The sequence below is a fragment of the Somniosus microcephalus genome, chromosome 21 (assembly GCF_052327205.1).
Source record: "Somniosus microcephalus isolate GS21.2 chromosome 21, FLI_Smic_1.0, whole genome shotgun sequence".
NCBI classification, from domain to species: Eukaryota; Metazoa; Chordata; class Chondrichthyes; order Squaliformes; family Somniosidae; genus Somniosus; species Somniosus microcephalus.
The window spans coordinates 80,560,906-80,578,439 of record NC_141007.1 but is presented as its reverse complement, the minus strand read 5'-3'; the positions used below and the strand labels follow the sequence as shown (position 1 = coordinate 80,578,439).

The 17,534-nt window shown below is 53.6% G+C and overlaps 1 protein-coding gene across 1 annotated transcript in view; it reads right to left on the bottom strand.

Annotated features, from left to right (window-relative positions):
- LOC147103012 (inactive rhomboid protein 2-like) overlaps positions 1 to 16,058 on the bottom strand; it is an 82,921-nt gene extending 66,863 nt beyond the window's left edge. The window contains exons 1-4 of the mRNA XM_085964040.1: positions 15,184 to 16,058; positions 9,124 to 9,191; positions 3,974 to 4,120; positions 2,986 to 3,113 (exon numbers count right to left, since the gene is read on the bottom strand). Of these exons, the coding sequence (XP_085820166.1) occupies positions 2,986 to 3,113; positions 3,974 to 4,096 (251 nt within the window). The 5' untranslated portion in view covers positions 4,097 to 4,120; positions 9,124 to 9,191; positions 15,184 to 16,058. The remainder of the gene's footprint in view (positions 1 to 2,985; positions 3,114 to 3,973; positions 4,121 to 9,123; positions 9,192 to 15,183) is intronic.
- Between the last annotated feature and the right edge of the window lie 1,476 nt (positions 16,059 to 17,534).

Genomic DNA, 17,534 nt, shown 5'->3' with positions numbered 1-17,534 from the left:
TTTCACAAAGCGGACGGAGATTTAATCAGTTCCGTGCTCTCTCTGTCTCTGTCTCCTCGGCTAGCTTTGCTTTCTCTGCTCAACGCCATCTTGTTTTGGTGGAATTTTGTTTGAGACGATGAGGTCAGAGCTCTGTCATAGCCAAGAGTCACGTGACTGGCTGTTGAAATAAAGTTTCTGGAAATCACTGGACGCCAAGATTGGGCGAGACTTCGGGAAACGGAGACAACACTTGGAGCAAACAGGCCGCAACTCACTGGGAATCGGAGCCTAGAGGAACAATCTGCTGTCAGCTGGGGGTCTGGAACAGGTCATCAGATGGGGAAAGGCTGGAACTCCAGCTGGATTTGTGCCGTCCAGGAGGAATCTCCCGAACAAAAACCCCAGCGGTGGATCTGAGCAGATTGACATCCAGCGCTGGGACCCGGGAGGGATCAAAATCCCTGAAACATGGGAGGCTGGCCGGGGGTGGGGGGGGTGATGGAGGTTGGAGAGATGGTGGGGGGGGTGGAGAAGGAGACGGGGGGGTGGGGTGAGACAGGGGGCGGCGGGGGGTGAGGAGAGACTGGGGGGGTGGGGAGAGACGAGAGAGGTGGGGAGAGACGGGGGGCGGGGAGAGACGGACGGGGGGGTGAGAGACTGGGGGGTGAGGAGAGACTGGGGGGTGATAGACTGGGGGGGCGGGGAGAGACGGTGGGGGGAGAGACGGTGGGGGGAGATGGGGGGTGGGGAGAGACTGGGGGTGGGGAGAGACGGGGGGTGGGGAGAGACGGGGGGTGGGGAGAGACGGGGGGTGGGGAGAGACGGGGGGTGGGGAGAGACGGGGGGGTGGGGAGAGACGGGGGGGTGGGGAGAGACGGGGGGTGGGGAGAGACGGGGGTGGGGAGAGACGGGGGGTGGGGAGAGACGGGGGGTGGGGAGAGACGGGGGGTGGGGAGAGACGGGGGGTGGGGAGAGACGGGGGGTGGGGAGAGACGGGGGGTGGGGAGAGACGGGGGGTGGGGAGAGACGGGGGGTGGGGAGAGACGGGGGGTGGGGAGAGACGGGGGGTGGGGAGAGACGGGGGGTGGGGAGAGACTGGGAGTGGGGAGAGACTGGGGGTGGGGAGAGACTGGGGGTGGGGAGAGACTGGGGGTGGGGAGAGACTGGGGGTGGGGAGAGACTGGGGGTGGGGAGAGACTGGGGGTGGGGAGAGACTGGGGGTGGGGAGAGACTGGGGGTGGGGAGAGGCGGGGGGTGGGGAGAGGCGGGGGGTGGGGAGAGACTGGGGGTGGGGAGAGACTGGGGGTGGGGAGAGACTGGGGGTGGGGAGAGACTGGGGGTGGGGAGAGACTGGGGGTGGGGAGAGACGGGGGGTGGGGAGAGGCGGGGGGTGGGGAGAGGCGGGGGGTGGGGAGAGACTGGGGGTGGGGAGAGACTGGGGGTGGGGAGAGACTGGGGGTGGGGAGAGACGGGGGGTGGGGAGAGGCGGGGGGTGGGGAGAGGCGGGGGGTGGGGAGAGACTGGGGGTGGGGAGAGGCGGGGGGTGGGGAGAGGCGGGGGGTGGGGAGAGGCGGGGGGTGGGGAGAGACTGGGGGTGGGGAGAGGCGGGGGGTGGGGAGAGGCGGGGGGTGGGGAGAGGCGGGGGGTGGGGAGAGACTGGGGGTGGGGAGAGACTGGGGGTGGGGAGAGACTGGGGGTGGGGAGAGACGGGGGGTGGGGAGAGGCGGGGGGTGGGGAGAGGCGGGGGGTGGGGAGAGACTGGGGGTGGGGAGAGACGGGGGTGGGGAGAGGCGGGGGGTGGGGAGAGGCGGGGGGTGGGGAGAGACTGGGGGTGGGGAGAGGCGGGGGGTGGGGAGAGACGGGGGGTGGGGAGAGACGGGGGGTGGGGAGAGACTGGGGGTGGGGAGAGGCGGGGGGTGGGGAGAGACTGGGGGTGGGGAGAGACGGGGGGTGGGGGAGAGGCGGGGGGTGGGGACAGACTGGGGGGGTGGGGAGAGGCGGGGGGTGGGGAGAGACTGGGGGTGGGGAGAGGCGGGGGGTGGGGAGAGGCGGGGGGTGGGGAGAGGCGGGGGGTGGGGAGAGGCGGGGGTGGGGACAGACTGGGGGTGGGGAGAGACGGGGGTTGGGGAGAGGCGGGGGGTGGGGACAGACTGGGGGGGTGGGGAGAGACTGGGGGGGTGGGGAGAGACGGGGGGGAGAGACGGGGGGTGGGGAGAGGCGGGGGGGTGATAGACTGGGGGGGTGGGGAGAGACGGGGGGGGATGGGGAGAGACGGGGGGATGGGAGAGACGGGGGTGGGGAGAGGCGGGGGGTGGGGAGAGACGGGGGGTGGGGAGAGGCGGGGGGTGGGGAGAGACGGGGGGGTGGGGAGAGACGGGGGGGATGGGGAGAGACGGGGGGGAGAGATGGGGGTGGGGAGAGGCGGGGAGGAGAGACGGGGGGTGGGGAGAGGCGGGGGGGAGAGACGGGGGGGTGGGGAGAGACGGGGGGGAGACGGGGGCGGTGGGGAGAGACGGGGGGGTGGGGAGAGACGGGGGGGCTATATTTTTATATTTTTATTTAAACTAAAAGCTGTGGGACTCGGTAAGATTCCGACAAACATTTAAAATCTGAGTTGATTGCGGCCAAGAAATGACGAGAGAGAAGCGGGGAAATGCTCCCACCCCTACTCCCGGTCCCACTCCCATTCCCGTTCCCGGCTCTGGTCCTGCTTCCAGCATCTGCTTCTGGCTCGGACTCGATCCGTTGACAACCTAAACAAGACCGAAACTGTGGAGATTTCAACTGTGATAAATACAGAGGTGGTGGAGGCGGGGGAGCCGAGTGCCTCATTGTATCCCCCCACTCCCTGCTCGCTCCAAATTTGTTCCACCCCTCACACAACGTTAGCCCCCCCCACCACCCCCACCCTGACCCACCCCAACCTCCCCCCGCCACACCCAGCTCACTCCCCCAACCCCCACCCCCAGGCATCTCCCCGCCACCAACGTCGAGAGACATTACCTGCGGATGCTCTGGGAGATGGAGCTCTGTCGCTGGAACACTCCCCGTCTCTCCATCAATGTCCCCTCTGGAGCCCAAGGTCTGGGCTCTGGCATGCTGACACTTTTGAAGAAAGCTGGTCTCAGTGTCTAGAAGAGAAAGTCATTGTTAATCGCTCCCTAATCCCAACTCGCATCAAACTATCTCAGTACAACAGGCACACACGGATCAAAGCCACAGAGTAAAGCAGGCAGCTTCATAGGCTGCAGTCACAGGAGATGCCCAGATTGCTGGACACTCTGACCCCCTCCCCCACTACGGAAAGGACCACCTCACAGATCCCCAGTGACCCCGAGCCCGCTGACCCGTGACCCCGAGCCCTCTGACCCCAGTGACCCCGAGCCCGCTGACCCATGACCCCGAGCCCTCTGACCCCAGTGACCCCGAGCCCGCTGACCCGTGACCCCGAGCCCTCTGACCCGTGACCCCGAGCCCTCTGACCGCCAAGCCTGCTGACCCCAGTGACCACGAGCTCGCTGACCCCAGTGACCCCGCTGACCCGTGACCCCGAGCCCTCTGACCCCAGTGACCCCGAGCCCGCTGACCCATGACCCCGAGCCCGCTGACCCCAGTGACCCCGCTGACCCGTGACCCCGAGCCCGCTGACCCCAGTGACCCCGAGCCCGCGGGCTGCAGACTCCGTCCCCTCTCCCCACTTCCTCAAACCCCCACATTGCCCCCTCTCTCCATGAAGCTCACATATTGCCCCGTTACCCCTTCTCTCCATCACTGGCTCCTTGTCACTGACCGCTGGCTCCCCGGCTCTGGCAACTGGCTCCCCGCCACTGGATCTCTCACTGGTCACTATTTGCTGAAGGTTGGGGAAGAAATTTCCAATTGGACTGAGATGTGTTAAAGCTTTGTCCAGTGTCATTCCCTCACTGGGAATGTCGCAGAGCTCCAGAGCGTCAGAAATACAAACTCAGAGAGGGACAGACTGACGGAATACCTCAGAGCCGGTCCTGGCTTCCTCCTGTGCCCCGGGTGGAATGGGAATGGAGAGTTGCCGTGGCTTCCTGAGCTGCAGTCGAGTCCCAGCAGCCCCTGCATTCTTCCGCTGGTCCAATGACATCGTTCCCCAAGCTCAACTCAGAACCTAGAACGTAAGCACCGTGAAGGGTTAGTGGAGTTAACCGGGCCTAAAGCCACAATTGACGGCAGCCACCCTGTGCCGCATTCTACATAGAAATATAGAAGATAGGAGCAGGAGTAGCCCATTCGGCCCCTCGAGCCTGCTCTGCCATTTAATGAGATCATGGCTGATTATCCAAATTCAGTACCTTGTCCCTGCTTTCTCCCCATATCCCTTGATCCCTTTAGCCTTAAGAAATATATCTAACTCTTTCTTGAATATATTTAATGAATTGGCCTCAACTGCCTTCTGTGGTAGAGAATTTCACAGGTTCACCACTCTCTGGGTGAAGAAATTCCTCCTCATCTCTGTCCTAAATGGCTTACCCCTTATCCTTAGACTGTGACCCCTGCTTCTGGACTCCCCCACCATCGGGAACATCCTTCCTGCATCTAGTCTGTCTCGTCCTGTTAGAATTTTATAAGTTTCAATGAGATCCCCTCTCATTCTTCTAAACTCTAGCGAATATAAGCCCAATCGACCCAATCTCTCCTCATACGTCATTCCTGCCATCCCAGGTATCAGTCTGGTGAATCTTCGCTGCACTCTCTCCATGGCAAGAGCATCCTTCCTCAGATAAGGTGACCAAAACTGCACACAATACTCAAGGTGTGGTCTCACCAAGGCCCTGTACAACTGCAGCAAGACATCCTTGCTCCTGTACTCGAATCCTCTCGCTATGAAAGCCAACATGCCATTTGCCTTCTTAACCGCCTGCTGCACCTGCATGCTTACCTTCAGCGACTGGTGCACAAGGACACCCAGGTCTCGTTGCACTTCCCCTTTTCCCAATCTATTGCCGTTCAGATAATAATCTGTCTTCCTGTTTTTGCCACCAAAGTGGATAACCTCGCATTTATCCACATTATACTGCATCTGCCATGCATCTGCCCAATCACCCAACCTGTCCAAATCATACTGGAGTTTCTCTGCATCCTCCTCACAGCAGACACACTCACCCAGCTTTGTGTCGTCTGCAAACTTGGAGATATTACATCTAGTTCCCTCGTCTAGATCATGAATATATATTGTGAATAGCTGGGATCCTAGCACCGATCCCTGCGGTACCCCACTAGTCACTGCCTGCCACTCGGAAAAAGACCCATTTATTCCAACTCTTTGCTTCCTGTCTGCCAACCAGTTCTCTATCCAAGACAATACCTTACCCCCAATCCCGTGTGCTTCAACTTTGCACGCTAATCTCTTACGCAGGACTTTATCGAAAGCCTTCGGAAAGTCCAAATACACCACATGCACTGGTTCTCCCTTATCTATTCTACCAGTTACATCCTCAAAAAATTCCAGTAGATTAGTCAAGCATGATTTACCTTTTGTAACTCCATGTTGACTTTGTCCGATCCTGTCACTGTTTTCCAAGTGCTCTGCTGTTACATCTTTTATAATGGACTCTAGCATTTTCCCTACTACCGATGTCAGACTTACCGGTCTGTAATTCCCCATTTTCTCTCTACCACCTTTTTTAAATAGTGGGGTTACATTAGCTACCCTCCAATCCATGGGAACTGTTCCAGAGTCTATAGAATTTTGGAAGATGACCAGCAATGCATCTACTATTTCTAGGGCCACTTCCTTAAGTACCCTAGGATGTAGGTTATCAGGCCCTGGGGATTTATCAGCCTTCAATCCCATCAATTTCCCTAATACCATTTCCCTACAAATACTGATTTCATTCAATTCCTCCCTCTCATTAGACCCTATGTTCCCCGACATCTCTGGGAGGTTATTTGTGTCCTCCTTTGTGAAGACAGAACCAAAGTATGTATTTAATTGGTCTGCCATTTCTTTGTTCCCCATTATAAATTCCCCTGATTCTGACTGCAAGGGACCTACGCTTGACTTCACCAATCTTTTTCTCTTCACATATCTATAGAAGCTTTTACAGTCAGTTTTTATGTTCCCTGCAAGCTTACTCTCACAATCTGTTTTCCCCCTCTTAATTAATCCCTTTGTCCTCCTTTGCTGAATCCTAAACTGCTCCCAATCCTCAGGTTTGCTGCTTTTTCTGGCCATATTATATGTCCTCACCTTGGATCTTATGCTATCCCTAATTTCCCTTGTTAGCCACGGTTGAGTCACTTTCTTGTTTTATTTTTATGCTAAACAGGGATGAACAAATTCTGTAGTTCATCCATGCGATCTTTAAATGTTTGCCATTGCCTATCCACCGTCAACCCTTGAAGTAACGTTCCCCAATCCATCCTAGCCAACTCGTGCCTCATACCATCATAGTTTCCTTTATTTAAATTCAGGACCCTAGTCTCTGAGTCAACTACTTCACTCTCCATTTTAATGAAGAATTCTATCATATTATGATCGCTCCTCCCCAAGGGGCCTCGCACAACAAGATTGCTAATTAATCCTTTCTCTTCACATAATACCCAGTCTAATATGGCCTGATCTCTAGTTGGTTCCTCGACATATTGGTCCAGGAAACCATCCCGTATACAATTCCTCCTCCACAGTATATTGTTACTAATTTGGTTAGCCCAATCTATATGTAGATTAAAGTCACCCATGATAACTGCTGTGCCCTTATTGCACGCGTCTCTAATTTCTCGTTTAATGTCATCCCCAACCTCAGCATTACTGTTTGGGGGTCTGTATACAACTCCCACTAACGTTTTCTGCCCCTTGGTATTTCTCAGCTCTACCCATACAGATTCCACATCATCAGAGCTAATATCCTTCCTTACTATTGTGTTAATCTCCTCTTTAACCAGCAATGCTACTCCACCTCCTTTTCCTTTTTTCCTGTCCTTCCTGAATATTGAATACCCCTGGATGTTGTGTTCCCAGACTTGGTCATCCTGGAGCCATGTCGCCGTAATCCCAATTATATCATATCTGTTTTCATCTATTTGCGCAGCTAATTAATCCACCTTATTCTGTCCGAGCTCCTGCGTTAGTGCGGTGGGCGGGAAGCGCCCGTCTCTCTCTTTCACACAGGATCCGTCAGAAGGGCCTTCCCTGGCTTCAGAAAACCTTAAAGGACCAGCAGAGCATTTCACAAATATATCAGTGACAAGAGAATCGTTAAAAGGGAGGTGGGACCGGAGGGGAGGGGATTGACAATTTAAAGAGGATAACAAACTGGGGGATATATTTAATCAGTCCATGCATTTGTTTTTAATAAAGAGAAAGATATCTGAGGAGGTGAATCCAGAAGAGTTGAGTGAGACGAGTGATATAATAGATAAAAGGAACATTTCAGATGAGTGAGTTAAGCTAAAGGACAGCCAGAACCCAAAGGGAAATATCCCAGGATCCTGAGGGATGTGAGGGATGAAATTGCCACGGCTCCAATAATTATATTTCGGATCTCTATTGAGTGTGGCTGTGGTCTCAGGACTAGATGCACGCCAATTTTACAAAAGGTGTCTGAACAAATCCGTGTAATTACAGCCGGTTAGTTGGAAAAGTTAGGCCTGTTCTCCTTGGAACAGAGAAGGTTAAGTGGTGACCGAATCGAGGTTTTCCAGATGATGAGAAGTTTTGATCGAGTAGAGAGAGAAAAACTATTCCCTCGGGTGAGTGGGTCAATAACCAGAGGTCATGGATTCAAAATCATTGGCAAAATATCTCGAGGGGCGATGAGGAGAAATGTTTTCATTCAGAGAGTTGTGGGGCTCGGGAACGCTCGACCTGAACAGGTGGTGGGAGCTGATTCCATCAATAATTTTAAAAGGGAGTTGGACGGGTTCTGGAGGATGAGGAACTGACAGGGTTACGGACAAAAAGCGGGGGTGTGGGACTGAGCACGACGGCTCTTTCAAAGAGCTAGCACAGGCACGACAGACCGAATGGCCTCCTTCTGTGCTATAAGTTTCTATGATTCTATGAAGTAGCCAGCATAGATTTCAAAAGGAACGACTGTGCTCGACAAACCTCATCGAATTCTTTGAGGAGGTAAGAGATATGGTAGGTGGAGAAATGCAGTGGATGGAGTGATCACAGACTTTAGGGAAGCCTTTCCCAAGGTACCACATGGGAGATTACTAGAGAAGATTATGGGGTATGGAATCAGGGCTAGGACATCAAACTGGATCAAATTGGTTAGAAGAAAGAAAGCAAAGAGTGGGAGTTAAGGGCAGGTTTTCAGAGGTTACAAGTGGGAAGTGGTGCCCCACAGGGTTCAGGTCTGGGACCACTTCTGTTCACTCGTTGGATATAGGGCTAGAGGGAGTGGAGTCCAAAATCGCAGGCAATACAAAAATAGGAGGTATAATTCATTCTTTGGAAGACCAAAGGAAACTGCACAGGGATATTAACAAGATGGGAATGGGCTAAAAATGTGCTAGATGGAATTAATTGTCAGTAAGTGTGAGGTGATGCATTTCGTAAAAAATAGTAATTATTTCGGAATGGAGTCGGTTTAGTGCAGATTCACTGCGACACTGCCTGGACATTTCAGAAGAGATTTGCTGTATTCGAGTACAGTCTGGGCGGGGTGTGTCTGGGCGGGGCGGGGTGTGTCTGGGCGGGGTGTGTCTGGGCGGGGCGGGGTGTGTCTGGGTGGGGTGTGTCTGGGCGGGGCAGGGTGTGTCTGGGTGGGGTGTGTCTGGGCGGGGCGGGGTGTGTCTGGGCGGGGCGGGGTGTGTCTGGGCGGGGTGTGTCTGGGTGGGGCGGGGCCTGTGTCTGGGCGGGGCCTGTACAGGCGTACAGTGTTGCCCAGTCACATAGTCTCCAGACCAATCCCTAGAATCAGCACCGAGTTCTAAAAGGAAATGGTTTTTGTCCTTTGTACGAAGGTGATTGAGGGGCTTTTGTGGAGGTGTAAAGATGGTAAATAGGTTCAGGGTCAGTTAACAAGGACAGTATCAAGGATCAGGATGGTTTACAATAATCTTTCCATAGTAAAGAAAGATTTACTAAAGATAGTGCTTCACGCTGTGCCATCGAACAGACAAAGAACACTCAGCAATTTACAAACTGAAAAATCAACTCACAGTCCACAAATCCAAACCCTTCAATGTGAAGAACAGGAAGCAGCGACGATTAGAAATGCTTCCTAACCCTGGAGAGAGAAGAGCAGACAATGGTTTGTAATACACAGGTCATTCATCCCATCGTACCCTTGCGCCTGTTAGCACATTGTGCATTAACACCCTCATCCATTTCCATGCCCGTTTCATATCCTGTTAAAACCAGAATTTTCAAACCTTTATCAAATTCCCTTTTAAATAAATTTACTTTCGCTGCCTCAATCCTCACTTGTGCTAGAGCATTCCATTTATTAATAACCCTGACAAATCCTAACCTTCCCTCTTTCTGGTGATGATCAGAGACTTTGTCCAATTACACATTTGCCAACCGCTAGAAACAATCTTTCATTATTTACACTCCCAATCCAGTCCAGAATTTGAACATCTTAATTTGACTTCTCCTCTGTTTCAGTGACAATGATCAATATTTGGAGCCTTTCTAGAGAACTATAACCTCCCATTCCTGGCACCACTCTGCACTCTAGTGAACCCAACCCATGGTTCAGAGATCCTTCCTTTAATGACCTGTGAGCAACTCCCCACATTACTCAAGTCTGCCTAACCGACCTCTTATAAAAATTTAACAACTCTTCTTTGCTTTTATATTCAGCACCCCCGTGTATAAAACCCAGATTATACGGATCTTTGTATCTGTTCCGTCAGATCTCTCTATTCCTCCACTCTGTTTAGGATCCCACCATTTAGGATACATGTCTTCTCACTGTTCCTCCCCCAAAGTGTACCACTCACAGTTCTCAGCATTAAACTTCCTGCCACCTGACTCCCCCTCTGCAACTCTTTACCCTCCTCAAACTTTCACATTTCCCTTCCTCCACTGGTTTCATTCCTTTTAATGCGACACCTTAGCAAATTCTTTCTGAAAATCCATAATTACGACATCGAGGCAGTGATTTCCTCAAAATATTCGATTAAACTCCGAGTGTGAACTGCTCTCACATCCAGATCACTGTCTGATCAGCCCAATGGCTTCCGAATGCTCATCGATTCCACCCTGTAATGTGGACCCTTTACTCCTGGTTCCACCCTGTAATGTGGACCCTTTACTCCTGGTTCCACCCTGTAATGTGGACCCTTTACTCCTGGTTCCACCCTGTAATGTGGACCCTTTACTCCTGGTTCCACCCTGTAATGTGGACCCTTTACTCCTGGTTCCACCCTGTAATGTGGACCCTTTACTCCTGGTTCCACCCTGTAATGTGGACCCTTTACTCCTGGTTCCACCCTGTAATGTGGACCCTTTACTCCTGGTTCCACCCTGTAATGTGGACCCTTTACTCCTGGTTCCACCCTGTAATGTGGACCCTTTACTCCTGGTTCCACCCTGTAATGTGGACCCTTTACTCCTGGTTCCACCCTGTAATGTGGACCCTTTACTCCTGGTTCCACCCTGTAATGTGGACCCTTTACTCCTGGTTCCACCCTGTAATGTGGACCCTTTACTCCTGGTTCCACCCTGTAATGTGGACCCTTTACTCCTGGTTCCACCCTGTAATGTGGACCCTTTACTCCTGGTTCCACCCTGTAATGTGGACCCTTTACTCCTGGTTCCACCCTGTAATGTGGACCCTTTACTCCTGGTTCCACCCTGTAATGTGGACCCTTTACTCCTGGTTCCACCCTGTAATGTGGACCCTTTACTCCTGGTTCCACCCTGTAATGTGGACCCTTTACTCCTGGTTCCACCCTGTAATGTGGACCCTTTACTCCTGGTTCCACCCTGTAATGTGGACCCTTTACTCTGCCGACCACTGCTCATCCCACTAAAATGAGCTAAAATACAGACCATTATCACAAACTCCTCTCTTCATTCACCTATTTTCAGCGTGACTCTGTTTAGGCTCCTGGTCACTGTCATTGGCCAGTTAGATCCAGCCTGCATCCGACCTTGGGTCCAACAGTCCAGATCACGAATCACAAATTAAGCCTGAATCTCTCAGCTTTATGTGTAGAGGGTCCGGCAGCTGTAGTTTGTCAGAGTCTGATGCCTGGTTACCAAGTATTAAATTGTCTTTTTAATTTCCAGATTCTGACCAGCCAGTGTCTATTGCCTTCTGGTGGCAGAGGAGAGAAGCTGAAAACCCCAGAGTTTTAACAGCAGCAATTGGCACTGCCAGACTGCAGAGGTACAGAATAAGAATATACCATTAAACAGGAAATAAACTGCTAGTTTCAGAATGCCATGGATAAATAAGGAGGTTAGAAGCCAATTGAAATGGGAGAGGGCCTGTGAGGGCTGGACGAGCAGGAGCGGAAACAGTAAAAGGAGAATCAACAACAGCAGGATGACATGAGGGAACAAATTAAAAACATCAAAAGGAACAGTATATATTTTACAAAAGATCAGTAAAAAGAGATAACACTGCCTGTACACAGTATAAAATGTGTACATTACGCTTTATTCATGATGCTATGGTTGCAGGAAATGTATGGCTCAGACTATCAGACATGTCTGAACACAGCTGCATTCGAAGTTACCTGGCCTCACTGTGGCCGAGTTAGAAACAGGCTCTGGTGGGTGAAGGACCCGGACTCTTAGCCCTGCTTTCCCCATTTCACACAAACTCCTACCTGACAGAGAATTGATTGGTTGTTGTAGCTCTGTGTGTGTGTGTTTGTTTGAGGCTCCCTGCGACATGAGTCTCACTCACTGATGTTGGGATTCCACACCCAGGCAGGCAGGTCTCAACATGTGTGGAAAACTGGTGACATCATTCAAAGGAAACAGCAGGAGGTGGAGGCTGCACTCTCAGTCTGAGCAGGAAAAGGTTAAATTATGAGGACAGGCTCCATAAATTTGGTTTGTATTCCCTTGAGTTTAGGAAGTTGAGCAGTGATCTGATTGATTAAAGGAGTTGATTGGGTCGAGAGAGAGAAACTATTTCCTCTGGTGGGGGGAGTCCAGAACAAGGGGGCGTAACCTTAGAATTAGAGTTGGGCAGATCAGGGGTGATGTCAGGAAGCACTTCTTCACACAAAGAGTTCTGAAACTCTCTCCTCCAAAAACTGTGGATGCTGAGGGTCAATTGGAGCTTTCAAGACTGAGGTCGATAGGTTTTTAAGGGTATCGAGAGATATGGAGCAAAGGTGAGTAAAAGGAGGTTTTTTTTTAATTCATTCATGGGCTGTGGGCGTCGCTGGCAAGCCCGGCATTTATTGTCCATCCCTAATTGCCCTTGAGAAGGCGGTGCTGAGCCGCCGCCTTGAACCACTACAGTCCATGTGGTGAAGGTACTCCCACAGTGCTGTTAGGGAGGGAGTTCCAGGATTTAGACCGAGCACGAAGAAGGAACAGCGATACATTTCTAAGTCAGGATGGTGTGTGACTTGGAGGGGAACTTGGAGGTGGTGGTGTTCCCATGCGCCTGCTGCCCTTGTCCTTCTAGGTGGAAGAGGCTGCGGGTTTGGGAGGTGCTGCCGAAGAAGCCTTGGCGAGTTGCAGCAGTGCATCTTGTAGATGGTGCACACTGCAGCCATGGTACGCCAGTGGTGGAGGGAGTGAATGTTTAAGGTGGTGGATGGGGTGCCGATCAAGCGGGCTGCTTTGTCCTGGATGGTGAGGTACAGATCAGCCATGATCTAATAGAATGGTGGACAGGCTCGAGGGGCTGAATGTCCTCCTCCTGTTCCTGTGGCATGGAGTTCCAGCTCCTGACTGTTAAACCCAGAGGGAGTCAATGTAGAAGCTGCAGGGCACCAAGGTTGGAATGAGTGAAGTGAATCCCAATGTAGCGACACCAAGGTTACGTTTTAGAAGCTTGCAGAAGGGAAGATGGAGGGAAGTGAGGCGGCCCCGACAGCAAGTGTGAGGGAAGAATGAGGACCGTACGATAAAATTTCCACTCATGCCGCGACGGGTTTGATTCTACCACCAGTTCAAGTTATTAAGAGCCAGGAAAAGTTGGTGAAGTTACATCACCTGAAACCATCCTGCAGATCTCCCGTTAACAAATGCACAAAAACGCATTGCCGCTCACCATAAACTCACCGCCCCCCTCACCGCGACCTCACCCCCCACCATAAACTCACCGCCCCCTCACCGAGATCTCACTGCCCCCTCACCGTAAACTCACTGCCCCCTCACCGCCCCCTCACTGCCCCCTCACCGTAAACTCACCGCCCCCTCACCGTAAACTCACCGCGATCTCACTGCCCCCTCACCGTAAACTCACCGCCCCCTCACCGTGATCTCACCGCCCCCTCACCGAGATCTCACTGCCCCCTCACCGTAAACTCACTGCCCCCTCACCGTAAACTCACCGCCCCCTCACCGCGATCTCACCCCTCACCATAAACTCACCACCCCCTCACCGTGATCTCACCGCCCCCTCACCGTGATCTCACCGCCCCCTCACCGAGATCTCACCCCTCACCATAAACTCACCGCCCCCTCACCGTGATCTCACTGCCCCCTCACCGTAAACTCACCGCCCCCTCACCGCGATCTCACCCCTCACCATAAACTCACCGCCCCTCACCATGATCTCACTGCCCCCTCACCGTAAACTCACCGCCCCCTCACCGCGATCTCACCCCCACCATAAACTCACCGCCCCCTCACCGTGATCTCACCGCCCCCTCACCGAGATCTCACCGCCCCCTCACCGAGATCTCACCGCCCCCTCACCGAGATCTCACCGCCCCTCCTCACCGAGATCTCACCGCCCCTCCTCACCGTGAACTCACTGCCCCCTCACCGCCCCTCCTCACCGTGAACTCACTGCCCCCTCACCGTGATCTCATCGCCCCCCCACCGTGATCTCACCGCCCCTCACCATAATCTCATTGCCCCCCTCACCGTGATCTCACCTCCCCCCTCACCGTGATCTCACCGCCCCCTCACCGTGATCTCACCGCCCCCTCACCGTGATCTCATCGCCCCCTCACCGTGATCTCATCGCCACCCTCACCGTGATCTCACTGCCCCCTCACCACGATCTCACCGCCCCTCACCGTGATCTCACTGCCCCCCTCACCGTGATCTCACCTCGCCCCTCACCATGATCTCACCACCCCCTCTCACCGTGATCTCACCGCCCCGTGATCTCACTGCCCCCTCACCTCCCCCCTCACCACGATCTCACCGCCCCCTCACCGCGATCTCACCGCCCCCTCACCGCGATCTCACCGCCCCCTCACCGTGATCTCACCACCCCCTCACTGCCCCCCATCACCGTGATCTCACCGCCCCCTCACTGCCCCTCCTCACCACGATCTCTCCGCCCCCCTCACCGTGATCTCACCACCCCCTCACTGCCCCTCCTCACCGTGATCTCACCGCCCCCCTCACCATGATCTCACCGCCCCGTGATCTCACTGCCCCCTCACCTCCCCCTCACCACAATCTCACCGCCCCCTCACCTCTCCCCTCACCACGATCTCACCGCCCCCCACCGCGATCTCACCACCCCCCTCACCGCGATCTCACCACCCCCTCACTGCCCCCCATCACCGTGATCTCACCGCCCCCTCACTGCCCCTCCTCACCGTGATCTCACCGCCCCCCTCACCGTGATCTCACCACACCCTCACTGCCCCTCCTCACCGTGATCTCACCGCCCCCCTCACCGCGATCTCACCACCCCCTCACTGCCCCCCATCACCGTGATCTCACCGCCCCCTCACTGCCCCTCCTCACCACGATCTCTCCGCTCCCCTCACCGTGATCTCACCGCCCCCTCACTGCCCCTCCTCACCGTGATCTCACCGCCCCCCTCACCGTGATCTCACCGCCCCCTCACTGCCCCTCCTCACCGTGGTCTTACCGCCCCCCTCACCGTGATCTCACCGCCCCCTTCACCGCCCTGGTGTTCCCCTAGTTCCTGTGACCCGGAGCCTGTCAGTCCCTCGCCTGTCCACCTTCAATCACGCTAAGCGCTGTTGCCTGTTTGATATGTGTGAATTATGGCAGGTCCTCAGCTCTATCATTCTTCATTATTGAACAGGCGCAGTACAGCGGAGTTAACAATTAATAACCGAGGAGCGCTCGTACAGAAGTGAACTTACCGGAGCCAGGTTTATATTCTGAACCAGAGCAGGACAGTTTATAACTCGCTCCTCCCAGAAGTTGACTGGAAAGATAAAGGGAATTTTAACAGGAAGTTTGCAACACCCCAATATCCTTCCGGCAGTCAGTGAGCAAATACTACTCAACGTACTTAACTCCCGACACACCTGCAGGTCCTTTCCACCTCTGTGAAATCTGCTCACTCCACACCAAGCAGGCTCCACCTAAATATATTCCAGTTTCTCAGTCACTGGTTTGAAACACCTGGAAACCTCAAATGAGGGGCGATTCTGAATTGAATTCCTTGCTCACTCTCTCTCTACAACCTACATTTATTGTCTAACACCCACTTTGAAATAAATGCACACGACCCTCCTGGAAACCTTCTCCCTGTCTATAGGCACAAGCAGCATGTTGGGCACAGAAATCATCATGTCAGTCCCACGATGACCAATTTCTTATTCTCTCCCTCTTTTCTTGGTGACGTCCACCTGCCTGTTCAGGTGAATGTTAAAGATCCTAGGGTTCTTTTCCAAGAACAGCAGGGAGTTTCCCCACGGTGTCCGTGTCAGCATTTATCCTCATATCAACACCACCAAAACATTTGATCATTGCTGTGTGGGATTGTACAAATTGACAGCTGAATTTGGCTACATAACAGTGACTGCTCTTCAAAAGTAATTCATTGGCTGTGAAGCACTTTGTCACGAAAGGCGATATATAAATACAACCTGCCCCTCTCCAATCCCAAGCCACCTTTCATCTCCAGCTAGCTCCCTCACCAAACTATTCCACGCTGAAACCAATCACACCAAAGGCAAAAGGACATGACTTCGATAACATAGGAACACAGGGCAAAAAATACCCTTCAGCCCATCTGCCCTGCACCAGGCGGGTCGTGGACACTCTCCGCTCCGCACTTCTTACACAACCTCTCTGCTGTTTTTAACAGAGGAAATTGCACCATTTGAACTTTGAACATGTATAGCATTGCTCAACCCATAAAAACTGAAATAGCAACTGATTCACGGCTGCTCATTAACCCTTTGTACAACCCTTTAAGCAGTGCAATCAGGAGACTTTCTCAGGCATTATTCACAATGTCCGCTCCGCACAGCCTGCCACCTATCACTGCGCCTCCTTTCAATCTACAAACTGTTTCAAAAAACTAAACTCAATCAAATTAAACTGTAATGATACAAGTCTAATCTAACAGTAGCTTTTGGGTTCTTGTTGAACTCATAGGAAGGAAGATAGGAACAGGAGGAGGCCATTCAGCCCCTCGAGCCTGTTATACAGGAACAGGAGGAGGCCATTCAGCCCCTCGAGCCTGTTACATGGGAATAGGAGGAAGTCATTCAGCCCCTCGAGCCTGTCACACAGGAACAGCAGGAGGTCATTCAGCCCCTCGAGCCTGTCACACAGGAACAGCATGAGTTCATTCAGCCCCTCGAGCCTGTCACACAGGAACAGAAGGAGGTCATTCAGCCCCTTGAGCCTGTCACACAGGAACAGCATGAGTTCATTCAGCCCCTCGAGCCTGTTATACAGGAACAGGAAGAGGCCGTTCAGCCCCTCGAGCCGGTTACACGGGAACAGGAGGAGGCCATTCAGCCCCTCGAGCCTGTTATACAGGAACAGGAAGAGGCCGTTCAGCTCCTCGAGCCGGTTACACGGGAACAGGAGGAGGCCATTCAGCCCCTCGAGCCTGTTATACAGGAACAGGAAGAGGCCGTTCAGCCCCTCGAGCCTGTTATACAGGAACAGGAAGAGGCCATTCAGCCCCTCGAGCCTGTTACATGGGAATAGGAGGAAGTCATTCAGCCCCTCGAGCCTGTCACACAGGAACAGCAGGAGGTCATTCAGCCCCTCGAGCCTGTCACACAGGAACAGAAGGAGGTCATTCAGCCCCTCGAACCTGTTACACAGGAACAGGAGAAGGCCATTCAGCCCCTCGAGCCTGTTACATAGGAACAGCAGCAGGTCATTCAGCCCCCTCGAGCCTGTTACATAGGAACAGCAGGAGGCCATTCAGCCCCTCGAGCCTGTCACACAGGAACAGAAGGAGGTCATTCAGCCCCTCGAACCTGTTACACGGGAACAGGAGAAGGCCATTCAGCCCCTCGAGCCTGTTACACGGGAACAGGAGAAGGCCATTCAGCCCCTCGAGCCTGTTACATAGGAACAGGAGGCCATTCAGCCCCTCGAGCCTGTTACATAGGAACAGGAGGAGGTCATTCAGCCCCTCGAGCCTGTTATACAGGAACAGGAAGAGGCCGTTCAGCCCCTCGAGCCGGTTACACGGGAACAGGAGGAGGCCATTCAGCCCCTCGAGCCTGTTATACAGGAA